General features: G+C 51.7%; 1 protein-coding gene and 1 long non-coding RNA gene across 2 annotated transcripts in view; one reads left to right on the top strand and one right to left on the bottom strand.

Moving 5' to 3' along the window:
* Nucleotides 1–17,077, top strand: part of scfd2 (sec1 family domain containing 2) — a 50,727-nt gene that overhangs the window by 4,249 nt on the left and 29,401 nt on the right. The window contains exons 3-4 of the mRNA XM_040184401.2: nucleotides 5,069–5,196; nucleotides 8,573–8,748. Coding sequence (XP_040040335.2) covers nucleotides 5,069–5,196; nucleotides 8,573–8,748 — 304 coding nt within the window. The remainder of the gene's footprint in view (nucleotides 1–5,068; nucleotides 5,197–8,572; nucleotides 8,749–17,077) is intronic.
* Nucleotides 9,475–10,798, bottom strand: LOC144411506 (uncharacterized). The gene is made up of 2 exons (XR_013468691.1): nucleotides 10,669–10,798; nucleotides 9,475–10,553 (listed from the first exon to the last, which is right to left on the bottom strand). It is a non-coding gene; the product is annotated as an uncharacterized LOC144411506 (long non-coding RNA).

The raw sequence follows: 17,077 nt of genomic DNA, 5'->3' as shown, positions 1-17,077 counted from the left end.
GCTGGTTTTGGAACAAGTGAAAAAGCACAACTTCACCCATCTCCCTGCTACCCAAAGCTTTTCTCCAGAGAAGCCATCTGTCGCGTTCCCAGGTGAAAAGTGTGTGCAAGCACTGGAAATGCTGAAGGCGGAGTTCGGTGTACGATTCCGTGAACTACATGTTCATGCAAAAGAAATCCGTCTTTTTCAGAACCCTTTTGTTGCCGACATCGATGAAGCCCAGCCTTCGTATCAGTTTGAGCTGGCCGAGTTACAGAACTGTGATGTTCTGAAAGACGCATTCAAGCCCAACAGTCTCATTGACTTCTATGCCGCCCTCCCAAATGACACCTACCCTAACATAAAACAACACGCAATGAAGATGTCCACACTTTTTGGCAGCACGTAAATCTGCGAGCAAACCTTTTCACGCATGAAACTCCTGAAAACTCCAACAAGATCAAGATTGACAGATGAACATTTGCATCAGTGTTTGAGACTGGCTGTGACTAGAATGGAACCGGACATTCAACTTCTCTCCAGCCAGATGCAGGCCCACAGTTCACACTGATCAACACACAGTACATAGGTAAGCTCACTTTTCTGACTTATCTCAGTCATTCTGTGTATCAACAAATGTAATCATAATAAAATCTATTGGGATAAAAATCCATCTCCACAACCATACTGGTATTGAAATGCATTGTGCTGTATCACTTAGTTTGGTTTCTTAGCCTGCTTGCTTTGTGCTTTTCGGAGGGAAGTTGATGAGAGGGAGCCTACAGTGGTGTCTACTGGGCTAGCCTATGGAACCTACAAAGAACACAAGAACTTTGAGAGACATTTGAGATTCTGCTGTGACAAGTGAAGTTTACCTTTTATCTAGGATTGTGCATGGCACAGCATAACTTTCTGTGAAGAACCCAGAGAGGGTTATTTGATCTCAGAAAGGGTTATTAATATTTGGATATGTGTGGTGCGCTGGAGTGTCAGCATGTTTTCTGGAAAACAATAAATGATTACATTTGGGACCCCTGCGAATGTCACACTTTTTCTGTTAGAAACTGACCCTGGCCCCCCATCAGAGAAGGGAAAAGTTATGTGGCCCTCACTGGAAAAAGTTTGGGGACCCCTGGATTAGCTGATCTGGGACCAGCTGTGGCTGCCTGAGCCTGTTTCAGCCTTTTACGCAAATGGTTTTTTTTGGGGGGGTTTTCGAGAGCTTGTTGTGTGGAAACTGTCTGTGTGGCTTCGATGTGTCCAGGAGGAGGTCACCACTGTTACATTACATAATATATATAATATACATATAATAGCTGTATAAATATACATATGCAGTGTCTGTGTGTGTGTGTGTGTGTGTGTGTGTATGTGGACCCGCTGGAGCCTTTTAAACATCAGGTGGGGAACATAATTTGGAATCTTTGGTTTTTCTGCGATATTTCCTTCAGTAATTCCAGGATATTTTTGGAGATTACCGTGTTTTAAACATTCTATGGGTGGGTGTTGATTCTAGCCTCCTCCCATGCGAGACCCCCCCAATCTGCGGTCACTGGCCGTATTATCTTTCATAACCCGGTGTGAATTCTCCTGACTTTGACTGTGTGATTTTAGTAAATCTGCTTTAGATCCTTCCCCCCCTCCCCCCCCCTTCCTGCACTATCGGGCTTCTTTAGTTACCAGGTAGAAGGCCTCTGAGTGAAAGTAGTTCTGTATGGTTTGTGGGGGGGTGGTTTCCATCCACATTGGCAACAGGCACCACCCCCCCACATCTGGCTGCGCCCCGGCCTTGATCCTGCGGCGGGGAGTCGCTGAGTGCGGGTGGGCCGAGGTGCTCCTGGGTTCTGCCCGTCTATGCCAAGCCGAGCTCGCAGACGAGGGAAAACACCTATTTCTGTCCCAGCTGGGAAGTCTGAGCAGTAAATAAGAAGCCTTTCAGTGCAGGCGGAGGGGGGGGGGGGGGGGGGGAACTGACAGACAGCTGAGGAGAGCCATCTCGGAGAACACATGAAACGATCCACGTTGATTCTGAGGCGCTTCCGTCCCGTTTCCCTACTTAGTAGCAGTCTTCTGTGCTCGGAACCAACAAAGCTCCATCATTGGCTCCACTGAAGCTCCGCCTGCCTGCTGAGCGCGTTATGAGGATTTAAAGGTTTGTTTTAACAGAGCTGCTGAGCAGAGATGCACAGGATGTCGATCCTAGAAAAACACAGGCTCATCACGTTGTATCCTGGAGAGAATACGATTCTTACGGTTACTGCTTCCCACGAGCTTCTTTCTGCACACTGAAACCTCTCTCTCTTTCTCTCTCTCTCTCTAGTGTGTATTTTAGACACTGTTGTTTATTTGTTAATGTTCTTTGAAACACAAAACTACACACATCTGATCATCTTGGAGACAGAATTCCACCTGGTGGAACATGTTGCACTAGCGACTCTTCCTGTTGTCCTCGTGCACTTTGCTCTCATCTCTCCATCATTTAACGGCTGTGTTTGCAGTGGTGGTCCTCTGCAGACTGTGTGCCGCGCAGGGTGACGTTAGATGTTGAGATGTAAGTAGCCTAGCAGCTAGCTTAGCGGTGCTTAAACTGGTCCGTTTGCCAGCCCCCTCATTCGGTTCCTCTGCACAGATCTCCGCTGTATGTCGCGTCTTATTTTACTTCCAATGCAAAAAGCTCTCCATCCTAAAATAATCTCAATTCTCCTTTAGAGCTGAAAACACAGCTGATAATTCCCCAGATAAAAGGGCACCGGAGATGAATCGGCCTGCTCTGAGGATTGGGATGTTATCTATGGGAGATAGTGGAATCTCTGGAATCCCCCCCCCCCCCCCCCCAAACAAAAATGAAATAATGTTCTGGTCCACTTATGGGGGCGTTATTGGTTTGAAAGTATCCAGGAAGTCTTCATGAGTCATGTGGGGGGAACATTTAAGGAATCCTGAGTCAGATCCGTTAAAGCATTCTCTGCTGCTGCATCATGCACTGCCAGGAATACACCCCCCCCCCCCCCCCTCCCTCCCAAGGAACTGATCAATGACTCCAGGTATTTCAATGCTTTAACTTTGATATTTCCACATACGGTTCTCCTCTAAAGGTTCACGTTTCTGTACGGCACTGAAGCCACGATGGATTCACAGTAAACGCAGCAGATGAAGCCGATGAGGTGACGCTTTAAAAGCTGCGCTGCGAACCCGTCTTTCTCTTTTCCTCCGAAATCCAGAGCGTTAAACGTGAGCTCGTGGTTCACTTCTTTTAACGTCATCCTGCCCCCGCAAATGACGACCCTTATGCGGGGGGCCTCAAGTCCGAGAGTGCCCCCTACAGTCTGTAACCAGGGTCAACCCCCCCTCACCCTCCCTCAACATAGTCGTTACTCAACAACGTTCCCTCTCTGGCCATGTAGCCTGTCTCACCGCCTGCCAGCATAACCCCCCTCAGGCCCCCGGACTCCCCCCCCCCGTCTTCGTCTGTCCAATTGGCCCGTGGAAAGGGGAGTGGGTCCACGGAGGGGAGGGGAGGGGGGGAGGGGTCGGCAGGGCGCCAAATTAGAAACATATTTCATCCACTCTGACGTCCTGGAAAATGCACACGCGCACACACACACACACACACACACACACACACACTGCGTGCATGTTTACACACACGCATCCGCTCACGCATGTTCGAGTCAAACCGTCGGCATTTCAACCACGACGAGTATGCAGGGCTTCACGCTATTGCGCGATGCAGTTCCGATATTCCTTCCTGCAGGATTAAGATGCGTTCCTCTGGTAGCACCACCACGTAGCACCACCACGTAGCACCACCACGTAGCACCACCACGTAGCACCATGTGTCAATTCTTCTAGACGTTCTCTCTTTGAGCAGAAGGGTCTGGATGAAGTTCAACATGAGGATAAAAAACTCGACTGTTAAATCTGATCACTGTAACTACACTAAAACATCCCGACTCCTTTGCTCCTCCCCTCACTCCTTCCTAATAGTGAGATGTTCAGGAGGGTTTTTCAGTCTGGACATCCTATGAAGTTCTTGGACTCTCGTCTTTTCTGTGTCTGTTTCTGGTGTGAAGATGGCAGGCGTCCCAAAGCAAGCCGCCCCCCCCTCCCCCCCACACCCTCCGCCCTGAGGTCTGGAACAGATTACATCTGATATTAAACACATGGCAGTCAGAAAGGGGAGAAAAGGGAAGAAAAGCAAAATTGAGTGGATTGGTGCCCCCCCCCCCCCCCCCCCCCCATCCCCCTCTCTTTGTCTCGTTCTCTGTGCAGTTCTTTTGGTTCCTCATGGAGGGAAGAAGGAGACGTGAGACAGTTTTCGTTTCATTAACATTCAAACGAGTCTCCATTTTTGAAAGAAGTGTCCCCCGACTGCTCGGTGTCCCGGTGGAGACGGTTCGTGATGGTAACGAGTGCAGAGGAACATTGAGATGACCGTGATTTCAGCTTCTTCCCTCCCACATACCCTCACCAAGCCGACCCGGCCCCCTCACCAAGCCGACCCGGCCCCCTCACCAAGCCGACCCGGCCCCCTCACCAAGCCGACCCGACCCCCTCACCAAGCCGACCCGACCCCCTCACCAACCCGACCCGACCCCCTCACCAACCCGACCCGGCCCCCTCACCAAGCCGACCCCCTCACCAACCCGACCCGGCCCCCTCACCGACCCGGCCCCCTCACCGACCCGGCCCCCTCACCAAGCCGACCCCCTCACCAACCCGACCCGACCCCCTCACCAACCCGACCCGGCCCCCTCACCGACCCGACCCCCTCACCAACCCGGCCCCCTCACCAACCCGACCCCCTCGCCAACCCGACCACCTCGCCAACCCGACCCGACCACCTCACCAAGCCGGCCCGACCCCCTCACCGACCCGGCCCCCTCACCAACCCGACCCGGCCCCCTCACCAACCCGACCACCTCGCCAACCCGACCCGACCACCTCACCAACCCGACCCCCTCACCAACCCGACCCGGCCCCCTGACTGCTGACGAGCTCTCACTCCCGTCCCTGTTGTGGCTGTACGTTCATGTTTGGAGTCCTTTGTGCTGTTGCAACACTTATTCATTCATTTATTCATCTGCAGGTCACCTGCAGCTCAGTCGCTATGGGAGACCATGCTGACCAGTAAACACAAAGAGGGGGTGATGGAGGTCCAGCGGGCGCTGGTGGAGACGGCCAGCAAGGAGAAGCTGCCCATCAAGATGAGCATGGGTAAGAAGTTATTTACATGTATGTACGGGGGGGGGGGGGGGGGGGGGACCAATAATCGTCAAATAAAACTACGAAATACAGCAAATATTAGTGAATAAAGTCAAAACAAATGTGTGAACATCGACATTCTCAGAACCACAGCGCCCCCTGCTGACAGCAGCTGGTGTTCACCCATGTGGCCACAGAGGAAATGTGAACCACATGTTGGCTCTGTGACACACACTAACACAAACACACACGCACACTGACACACACACACACAGACACACACAGACACTGACACATACACACTAACACATACGCACACTGACACAGACACTGACACATACACACTAACACAAACACACACGCACACTGACACATACACACACACGCTGACTCACACGCACACACGCACACACACACACACACACACACACACACACACACGCTGCTCTTGAAAACCTTTGTTGTTCGTTAATGAAGCGAATGGATAAAAATATGTGCCGGCACGCAAAAATAAAGTCATTACATGCCCTCGTGCACGTAGACCTCGTGCACGCTCACTTCTTCTGCTGCCCTCTGACTCGCAGAGGTAATGGATGTACAACACACACACACACACACACACACACACACACGGCGCTAATGTGCAGGTTAGCATCTGGCAGACAGGGAGGGGCCGTGCGGTCCCCCAGCGCCTCTAATCTGAGAGGTAAAGGCGGCTTCGCCTGGCGTAACGAGCAGGTTGTAATGTGTTCTACATCACACAGACACACACCGCGCGCACACCGTGGTTTCCTTTCACACGTTGATGCAGAGAGGGAGACGGACTCCATGAAGCCCCCCCAGTACAGACCCCCCCCCACTTACATGCACACTCACTTACTCAGCATTCATACCCATCTACTCACTCACTCTGTAGGAGGCCACAGAATCTTCCCCTCATCGGGTTTATGCATATAAATAATACACACACACACACACACTCACTGGACTCCACTTGGCTTCTTTTCATCTCGATGGGATAAGATCATCCAGAGAGAGACAGAGAAAATAATCCATTTCTCAGAGCCTGAGTGTGACCCGTCAGGTTTCTCACCGCACAATAGGATGATGAAATTCCATCGTGTGTGTGTGTGTGTGTGTGTGTGTGTGTGTGTGTGTGTGTGTGTGTGTGTGTGTGTGTGTGTGTGTGTGTGTGTGTGTGTGTGTGTGTGTGTGTGTGTGTGTGTGTGTGTGTGTGTGTGTGTGAGTTCAGTGTTTTTCTCTGGTGTTTTTGCTCTTTGCAGAGAATTAGTGAGACAGCTTTGGTTTCATCGTCCTCATAAAGTGTGTTTATATGTGCACGTTTTTGTGTTTGTGTGCATCAGAAAGTGTGTGTATGCATATATATATATATATTCATTGTGTGCTTGCAGTGCACACGTGTTGACGGGCTTCCTTCCCGACTTGCTTACGTTCATCATTTCAAGCCGCAACATTTGGGAGTTTTATCAGTTCTTGAAAGATGTGTCCCTTTGTATTTAACGCATTACATCTGCTGTTTTTATTTTATTTTAAAAATGTTTTGTGTCTCAGGTTTTTGATCCTTTTTGGCTTCTTTCAGATTAGTTGAAAGAAAACATTTTTTTTTTCTGTTTGCGGCCGTTGGTTCGCTTCACAGATGTAAAACTCATGGTTTCAATATTTGACTTTACAAATGGAAGTTAATGGAAGTCAATGAGCGTCTGCAGACCTTATGTCATGAAATGCTCATAATGCATCAGAGACCCGAGGCCTCAACATGCAGCCACAGATACAACTTTTCTTATGAGGCATAAATAAAAGCGTCTCCTCCGTGTAGAAGTACTTGTGAGGCCACTTGGCCTCCCGGAGGCTTCATCATCGCTTTGTCCTTTTCTCTTATTCTTTCTGTCGAGGACTTTGATCACGGCAGAGACCTCAGTCGCCACTTCTGCACATCGGGCTGAAATGGGTCAGTTTATAGATGTTTTATGGCTCCTCCTGCAACTAAGTGCACCGAGAAGAACAATAAAGCGGCGCAGAGGTTCGGGTTTCCTTTGTTTCCTTCAGCGCCGTCGTAGATGGAAACATTTGCAGCGCCTGTGAACGAAACGAACGCGCTGATAAATAATATAACTCGACTCAAATAATTAACTGAGGTTCTCTCCTCAGTTAATAAAATAAATGATTTATGACTCAAATTGTGTAAGGGGTCATATCCTCCCCCACATCTATTGTGAGCCAGCTGCTCAATCGCACATTGAAAAAAAATAAAACTTCTACTTTAACTACATTAAAATGGTCGAACGGTGTGAAGCGCCTCAAGTGGCCGTTTGAAGAACTGCGGTTTCTGGCTCTTGAGCGTAAGCTTTGCTTTCCCCCTCCAGATGTTGTGGCTGGACTTGAAATATCTTAAACAGGACCTCACAGGAACTGTACCCGTTTAGAACCACCTAAACGGCGCCGTTTAACCCCCCCCCCCAAAGGAAAACGTCTCCGTGGACCAACGGGACGGCCTCGTTGTTTTTCTCGTCTGTTTGGTGACGTGGATACGAGCTTTGCTCCTCTGATGGAGAACAGCCTCTGGTCTGTTGTTGTGTTGTTTAACATGTTCTGCATTCAGTCCTTCTGTCTGCGTTTGCCTCTTCTCGGGGGCGGACTAAGCGCTGGATGCATTACCCGGGTTCTGTGTTGAATTTTTGTTGGCACGTTGAGCTGAGCCAACCTTGGGTTTTTCCCCGCCAGGATCTAATGGCTGGATGTGCTCACAATAGAGCTTTTCAGGACTTTTTTGAACACGTCTGGACTGAAAAAGACTTCCAGCAAGAGAGGGAAATCCTTTTTATTGTAGGATGATGCGTCTCATGCTGACAACGTGTCAGAAAGTCCGTTTCCCCGTGGAAAGGAGCTTCTCCAGACGTATTTGCCATCATTTTGTCATCCGGCGTAACCGATGTTCTGAGGATCTGCCGTCTGTTTCTCTTCCAGCCATCATGTGTTTGGCCCCACTAAAGCAAACATTGACCGTGTAGTCCGACAGGAAGTACTCCCACATCTGGTGCTGGTTCAGAACATCAACATGAAGAAGTTGGCTTGGTGGGGAGTTAATATGCCCCCCCCCCCCCCCCCCCCTCGTTCCAGCCCTTCCTACCTAAACTATCTATAATTTACACTCTTTAATCAACACGTCTCTCATCAGACGCACACAGCCTGCTGTCAACGCCCCTCCAAAGTAAAGGTCCTGATTTCTGTCCCTCTGTTTGTCCTGTTCGGGGAAGAGTCGGGAGGAATGAATGTGTTTGTTTCCATGGCAACCATGTAGGTTTTTATCTTCTTTTTTATCCTCTGATAACACCGGTGTGTCTTCTCCCCCCCCCCCCCCCCCCTTCAGGCCGAGTGACCCCTGAGCAGCTCTCCTCCTACGTGAGGCTCTTCCGGGGATGCCGGGGGGCGCTGGAGAGCCACGGGGGGCTTCTCCAGCTGGGCCTGGCCACGGCGCAGACCCTGGGACACCCCGGCCTGCCGCGCTGGGACGCCTGCTTGGCCTTCGAGAGGCTGCTGCTGCAGGTCGGTTCTCCTTTTGTCACTTTGCCATGGCGTCGCCATGGAAACGTGGAGAACTCCGTCATTCCCAATGACGGTTATGAAATTTTATTTGATATTTCATCAAATCTGTACAAACAACATTCTTCACAGAGCTTGTTTATTAGCAGGCCGAGGACCCGCAGAAACATGGCGGCCAGACTCTGACTCTTAGTGTCAGGTGATTGCATGAATATGGTTATGAATATTATATATATATATATAGAGAGAGAGAGCGAGAAGCTCAGCAGGTAAGGGGGGGGCTTGTGGGTCATAAGTTAAACTGTTAAACTGACAAAGGAGAAAGAAACGTCACTCATGAAGGAGATCAGTTTGTGTTTGTAGGGAAACAACCAGAGGGGGAGGTGGGGGGGGGCTGTTTTCCTAATATCCAGGAGGCCGCGTTCTCCTGGATCTCACAATTGGGCCTTGAGCGTGATGAGAGCGCTTTAGTGAGGCATTAAGGGAAATGAGTTCTGTGTCCTCTGTGTGCCCCCCCCCCCCCCCCCAGCCTCCACCCCCCCCCCCTCCCTTCTGTTTTTTTAATTTCCATGTGAGGTTGCCCTTTTTTTATTTTGTTGCTTTGGCTCAACGTGGACTGAGAGAAGTTAATTACGTTACAAAATGGCCGGGATGAAACGCCTTCTTCAGCCCTGTTTGTCCAGCGGGGGACGCGGGGGGGCGATGAGACATTTGAAGGACGTCGTGTTGAAAACACCAATTGAAATTTGTAATTTTATTCATCGACCAAAAACAGTTAATGAAACATTACTTGACAATTTAAATGATTATTAGTTAGAGTCAGACTGCAGATGTGGTGAAGGAGGCCGGCGTGCTGGCGGGGGGCCTCTCTGGGTCTCTATTTGGTGTCTCTGGGTCTGAATGGCTGGTATTGAGCGTCTCTGGTCCGGCTCCAACCCTCAGCTGCAGAATGTGTCTGCTGGAGGTGTTCGTTGCTGGGGGGGCGCAGCCCGAAGCTCAACAGACTCCCCCTTTCAAGCTGCTTTCCCAGAACAGCAGCAGCAGCACGCTAGCTTTCCCACCAACGGGGGCCGAGCCTCCACCTCCACCTCCACCCACGCCCCTCCCCCGCTGCAGCTTCTCGTTGCCCTGTCTGAAGGTGGGGGGGGTTTTTCCTTTGGGTTTCACGAGTCCGTCACGCCGCTGGACGGAGCGCCGAGGACAGCGGCGTGTGTGTGGCGGAGAGGAGCTGACCTCCGTCACCCCAGCCCGCTGCTTCTGCTCCGCTGGGATTAGCAGGGCGCGCCCCCGCAGACGCTGTGGCCCCCCCCCCGGTCGCAGTGAGGACATGCGGGCCGCCCCGCATGGATCCTTATTAATCTGCGTTTCAGCTTCGGACGGAAACGGGCCGCTCTGTTATTTCACGACTTGAAGGGTTTGATTCCAGCGGCTGTTTGTTGATCCAAACATGTAAACCAGCTCCTGAGCGTAAAGACAGGATGGGATTCTTTCCAAAACTCAACTCCTCCAAAATGTTCTGATTCCATCCATATTTTTTAGCGCTTAGCCTTTCAAAACAAAGCAATCCAACAGCGCCGCAAGTGACATTTAACCAGAACAACAACGCATGTCATTCTTTCTGTGGATGTGAATAAAATGAAATGTGGGTTGAGGTCCTGCAGCCACGTTGGAGCCTGCGGGACCTCGTGCTCTGTTATCTGCTGCTGTACAGTGTCAGCCTGCGCTGGCTTAAAGACGGGCGACCTTTGACCTGCGTCCCCCGACCCCTCCTGGATATTCTCTGACGTGTAGATGCCTTTTAAATAAGTCTGAAACGGGACAATAAAACGAGTCATCGTAAAGCCACTCCACAGACAGCTTAACATGAAGTTGTATGTATATATATTATGTCATATGCAACATCTGGATTCTTTCACTACTTACGGCGACAGAAGGAAAAATGTTGATATTGGTCCCGAGCAACTTTCATCTTATCTGCGCTGCCTGCCAGACGGGGGTCTGTAAGCCTGTAATGGGCCTTTCCCCAGGGTATGGACTCTGTCCCCACATCCCAGACATTCCCCTTATTCTCCATCTCTGGTGGGTCCCCCCCCCCTCCCAACAGAGAGGGGTTGGGGGTCCTGGTTTCTGGCTGTAGATTGTAACACAGGGGTGTGAATGACTCGGGGGCAGTGCCCCTGAGATGTCCAGCCACTGACCTTCTCCAGCGCCCTACTGTTTAACAGCCTCACATCTGGACTGACCGTCTCCCTCCCCCCCCCCCCCCTCCAGAGACACACAGACCCAGTGTATCCTCTCCGAAGCCCCCCAGCCCTGGAGCTACACACCGAGGGATCAACTCCTGTCTGCCTCTCGTCTTCCGTTGATCCCTCTCCTCCGAACCCCTCGGCGACCCTTTTTGAGATATTGCCAAGCAATGGAAACCACTTCATGAGTTAGAAGGTTGAGAAGGTCGAGTGACCTGTCAACTTAACCAACGCAGGGCGAATGGATCCGACTGACAAAGAACCAACTAACCACAACGAGAAAAACAAATCAACACGTCGCCACACGACCGGATTCTGCTCCTCAAGCCCGAAACGTATAAAGGGACCAAAATATGTTACGTTGACCGGAAGCTTTTCCAACCCGGCAACCAGATTATAAAGTCACACGCTCTGTTCTCCGGAGGAAGGCCTCGCCGCCAACGCTACAAACGCCACGTCATCGTTTTAGCGTGATGAGCTGGAAGAGGCAGAGCTGGAAGTACATCGAGGTTTATCAGAAGAGGGTTATTTACCTATCTCTTCCTTCCTGTGTTTGGTTGAAGAAGATTACAGCGGGAGAGGGGGAGGTCGCTCAAAGGAATGGCCCCCGTCTCAAGCTGCCCCCCCCCCGGTGCCCTGGGACGGCTGTGTTTACGTTGTTCCTCCCCTAATGTACTATCTGTTTAATAGTCAGAGAGAGGCCTGTTTACAGAGAGGGAACTCTCCAACGCAGGCGACGGGCCGCCAGGCCGGAGGGCGAGATCTCGTCTCGCTTCCTGTTGTCGTTACCCTCTCCCGCCTCCCCTCTCCTCCCTCCTGGGGGGGGGGGGGGGGAGGGGTGGGGTGCGTCACTCACCCCTAATCGCCTGATTGCGCGGAGGCTCGATGAAGTCGCTCCGCCAGAAATTTGTACGTGCTGCATTTTAAACGTTCCACGAAGCATCTTTTCTACTAAATCGATGGCTCGGCCCACTGAAGCGAAACATTGGAAATGCTTTGGCTTTAATGGCTGCGAAATTAGAAGCAGAGCGAGTTGGATGAGTCCTTTTGGCGTTTAATGCTCCAAACGCTTCCACTCTGCTCTACTTCTCTCTTGATTTATTCCCTCAGTAAACGTTGTAAACACGAGTTCCTGGTCTCAGTCTCTAGTTTACGTCTATAGAAACGTCTGCTAACTGCAGAAAGAAAAACATGGAGGTCTGTATCCAGTCAGCTGTTTTCCCTCACTACATCAAACCAAGCGGTTGGTCTTTCCTGGAGTTCGTCCACTCTTCTCTCTCCACTGACGATATTTCAGAGCTGCATCGTCATCCTCGGGTGTTTTTGGTGAGGTGGTCCAGGCAGCGCGATGAGGAGATGGGGAGGAGGGGGGGGGGGGGGGGGGGGGGGTCTCTCAAACGCTCTCCACCTCCTTCTGAATCAGGTCAGTGTGGTGTGCTGACTCGGCCTCTTGAGCGTACTCCAAAAAAGACACCACAGACTGAGGGTGGGGGGGGGGGGGACCCACAATGCCCAGCATTCAACCTCGGATTGTGAACGACGTAGAGAAAAAGTCTAGCATTTGGGCCGACGGTCGGGGGCCTGCGAGACCCAACAGCGTCCCAGTGTGCCCACTTCTTCACACCTGATTCTTTCACCTCGCTGCTTGTTGTTCAGAGGCATCTTTGTCTTGTCTGCGATGTGCTGCGTCTGAAACTGCAGCCAGATGCGTGCAGCCATGTGTGCATGCATGCATCAGTGCATGTGGCACCCTTTTTAATGTGCTTACTCTGGCAACATTGTGTCCACTTCCTGTTGTCACAAACGAGCCCTCTGTTCAGGAAAGCTCCACCTCGGGACGGATTAGCTATCGGGTGGTTCGTCGCTACCTGCTGAGCGCAGGCCGGCGGGGGGGGGGGGCGGGGGGTCGCGGCCCAGAGGACATGCGTCTTTGTGTCCGTGTGTCTGATGTGAAACGGAGACAGCGAAACATTCCAGGAGCTTTTTGAGTGTCTTTAGATGCTGATTGGCCCCCGGGAGCCAGATTACAGATTTCATTGTGATTGATCGGCTGAGGGTAAAGAGAGAATGCGCACCGCTCTGCCTTTTGGGGGGCCGCTCTGTGTTGTCTGGCAGTTTGATGCGCTTTGTATTTTTACAGAGGAACTATTTGATGTTGTCCACTAGTGGTCATCTACCTCTGACATTTTCAAACAGGCAATCGGAGCTTTTCAGAGAAGCCGCCCGCGAGAAAAGCTTGATTCACATTCGTACCTTGATGCTTTAGAAACAAGAGGTTCTTACAAAAACTAAGAAGGCTGTTCAACCTTTGATTCTCCATCATACATTTAATACTTCCTGTAGGAAGTAGTCCATGGTGCAGGAGGTGCAGGAGGTGGAGGTTGGTTTATGGCGTTCTTCTCGCCTCTTCCCAGTACTCAGTCTGACCCCGGTAGGTCAGTAGTGCCCCCTACTGCCCAGCCAGACCAGAGGAGTGAGGTGGTGCACGAAGGACTACCCCCACCCCCTAAGGTCGTGCAGCAAAGGTGGGACAAGGACTCCTCTTTGCTGCAGCGTGTAATTGTACCCATCTAACCCCCCCATGCCCACCCATCGGAACCCCTCGTCGCCCCGGGGTTATTCGGCCCCTACTCACCCGGAGGGAACGAGGCGAACCGTCGTCATGGCAACAGGAGGAGTGGGGGGGGGAGGGGGTTCAAACCGGGTCAATCAGAGACAGAGACTCCAGCCGCCCTTCACTCTGTCATTAATTACCCACAGTCCCCTGGGGCAGCGCTCTGCAAGTAACTACGTACACCAGGATCCAAAAGGGTCCGGGTGTATCATCAGGTGGAGGGCTTTTTCTCTCCATACGTGCGTTCCGGGTCGCTGGGCGGGGTGTGTTTGATTAGAAACGTTTGGTGGCAGAGCGGGCGACATGTTTGTAAGCTGTGACAACATGAGCGGTGTCATACGGTGTCATCTCGTGTGAGCGACAAATGAAACTCATCTGTGGATTAAAATGTGCCTCAGTCGTCCCGTGAGAGACCGACATGAATATCTGCGCTCGGGACGAAATATTTGTGAATGGATTTGTTACAGAAACCTCAGAACAGTCGCCAGAACTGCAGAAAGACGTGCGTCTTAATGAGCTGCACATGATGTGAGCGCACACGGTGGTGTTGAGCAATATGGAGCACGTTGGGATGGTTTCACAGAAAAGTTTCCACTGGATCTGCTTTGTCTTTCATCTGACAGTGGAACTCATGTGGCCCACTTTTCTTCTTCTATTGTTCCTGATCCAGACACATGTTTGTCCCTCCGTTGTTGCCATGGAAACGGGAATGAAAGTAACCGAAAACCAGCAGCAATGCCAAACCGCTAATTACGAGCAGGGGATGGATGGATGGAGGAGGAGGAGGGGATGGATGGATGGAGGAGGAGGAGGAGGAGGGGATGGATGGATGGAGGAGGAGGAGGGGATGGATGGATAGGAGGAGGCTGGATGGAGATGGATGGATGGATGGAGGAGATGGAGGAGGAGGGGATGGATGGATGGATGGAAGAGGAGGAGGGGGGGATGAAGAGGAGGCTGGATGGAGGAGGAGGAGATGGATGCATGGATAGGAGGGGATGGATAGGAGGAGAAGGAGGCTGGATGGAGATGGATGGATGGAGGAGGAGGAGGGGATGGATGGATGGATGGAGGAGGCTGGATGGGGATGGATGAATGGATGGAGGAGGAGGGGATGGATGGATGAATGGATGGCGGAGGAGGAGGGGATGGATGGATGGATGAATGGAGGAGGCTGGATGGGGATGGATGAATGGATGGAGGATGGATGGATGGATGGATGGAGGAGGCTGGATGGGGATGGATGAATGGATGGAGGAGGAGGAGGGGATGGATGGATGGATGGATGGAGGAGGCTGGATGGGGATGGATGGATGAATGGATGGAGGAGGAGGAGGGGATGGATGGATGAAGGAGGCTGGATGGGGATGGATGAATGGATGGAGGAGGAGGGGACGCTGGATGGAGGAGGAGGAGGAGGGGATGAAGAGGAGGATGGATGGAAGCAATGATTTGGATGGAGCAGGAGAGATGGATGCCGGTTTCTCCTTTTCTCAACCTCCTGCTCCTTAACTCTTCACCTCTCTGCCCCACTGTCCGACTGACCGACGGGTTAAATGCACAGCGCACATCTGGAGTTCAGGCGTCCTCGTTCACGCCGAACTCACCGCCACATCCTGCCCGAGACATAACAACGCCGAGGCTGCACAATCACCACCGCTGAATTCTTCTCTGCTTCTGCAAGTGTGCAAAAGTTTCAGTCTGCCGACTCTGCTCGCACCTTAATGTGTGTTTTCTTTTGGTTGAATAGACGTGACTTGGCTCAAAGACGTCATAATAGCCGATTTACTTGTTTAAAGTTTGCATTACGATCACTTAAGGTATATTTTATTCTTTTAACGTCTTACACTTACAACCTAAGTGTCTCTGAGGGATTCTTTGGGAGCAAAGCGTACGTTAGCAAGAGACGATAGAAAAATAAAGGCCCTAAAACGGAGCCCTGAGAGACACCGTATGTTGATGTTGTAAATAGAACAAGAAGGTTCCTCGTTTCGCCCCCCGCCCCTGAAAACCAAACCCAGTTCTACCAATGTCTGATCATGATAGATTGACATTGAGGGGGACTGCTCCGTCTCCCAATAACCGCGCTGAAGGTGAATCTGAAGCGGACGAAGTGCTTCTCGTGTTACTGTTGTCACTTCGGGGTTCTCACGCTGTCGTGGTTCCTCTCGCCGATGCCTTTCAGTCCTTGTTTAGCTCTGCGTTCCATCACAGGACGGACAAACACAGCGGCGGCGCGTTAGCGATTTGTTTACCATCTGTCCAGGAAGGACTGACATGACGGGGAGAGGACGAGGAGGAGGAGCGACGTTGTCCCGGGGTGTTGTGTATAAAGCAGCGGGGGGGGGGGGGGGCTGATGATTTAGCACCAGACGTCAAGCCTTCTCTAAGTGGCCAGTTGAACGTTGGTGGCAAACTGTCATCGCTAAGACGATGATGTCTTCTTTGTACAACACACACCTGCTGACCGAGTTATGACACCCAGAAACGCTCCGACCCCCCCGACCCCCCCCACACACGCAGAAACGCTCCGTGCAAGAGGCGCGAGAAACGTCTTCAAGCTGTTGCCTTCAGCTGTCGAGGAGGATGCTCGATGCGGGCGGTGCACACAGTTTGGGACCGAAGCTTATTCTCTGCAGTGACCAGCAGGGGGCGACTCCTCTGGTCCCGTAGAAGTCTACGAGAAAATGACTCTGCTTTTCTCTGGATTTATTCCCTCAGCAAATCAATCCAAGAGGCCACGATGGACCCGGATCCGCTCTAAAGCCAATCGTGCAGGAGTGTCTCACTGGAGCCGTCCTTTGATTCGTGCGGTTTCACCTGCGAGTCCAGGCGGTGTGGACTCAGTCGGAGATGAGCGATCCGTGCGTAAAGGGTTTGGGGAAATGTGTTTCCCACACTCGGGAGAGTTTGGGATGATTTTGGCCCGAGGAGAAGGAAGGAGGGAGGGTGGGTGGGGGGTGGATGACAATAATGGAGTAAAAAAAGCAACAAAAGGAGGTGATGGGCCACATTAATAGTGGTCCCACAGCCCCGTCGTGTTTTTAGCAGAGCTGTGGGCTTACGGCTGTGGGAATATTTGTGCAGCAGCGACGTTGTTTGTATTGTTCTATTTCAGCTTGTGTGTCGAAGCCGCTGTCAGCACAACCGCCACTGCTTTGTTTTCACGCACGCACACACACACACACACACACACACACACACTCGTCGAGCAGAATCGGCCGTCCTGACCCCCGGCTCTCGTGAAATGTGGGTCAGCGCTCCGACGAGTGGCCTCGGAGAGAGAGGCGGGTGGTGCGAGTGTTTTAACAGATGGAGTCGTCGGGTGTGCAGACATGCAGTCTGCAGGAGGATCACTGCGCGCTCTCTGCTCGCATGTTGTTCAGCCCTCAACACGACACTTCAGTAAACACGGCGTAACAAACACGCCCTGTGCTGCCTGAGTGTGTGTGTGTGTGTGTGTGTGTGAGTG

This window comes from Gasterosteus aculeatus, chromosome 8 (genome assembly GCF_964276395.1).
Source record: "Gasterosteus aculeatus chromosome 8, fGasAcu3.hap1.1, whole genome shotgun sequence".
NCBI classification, from domain to species: domain Eukaryota; kingdom Metazoa; phylum Chordata; class Actinopteri; order Perciformes; family Gasterosteidae; genus Gasterosteus; species Gasterosteus aculeatus.
This window is presented reverse-complemented; position numbering and strand designations above follow the sequence as displayed.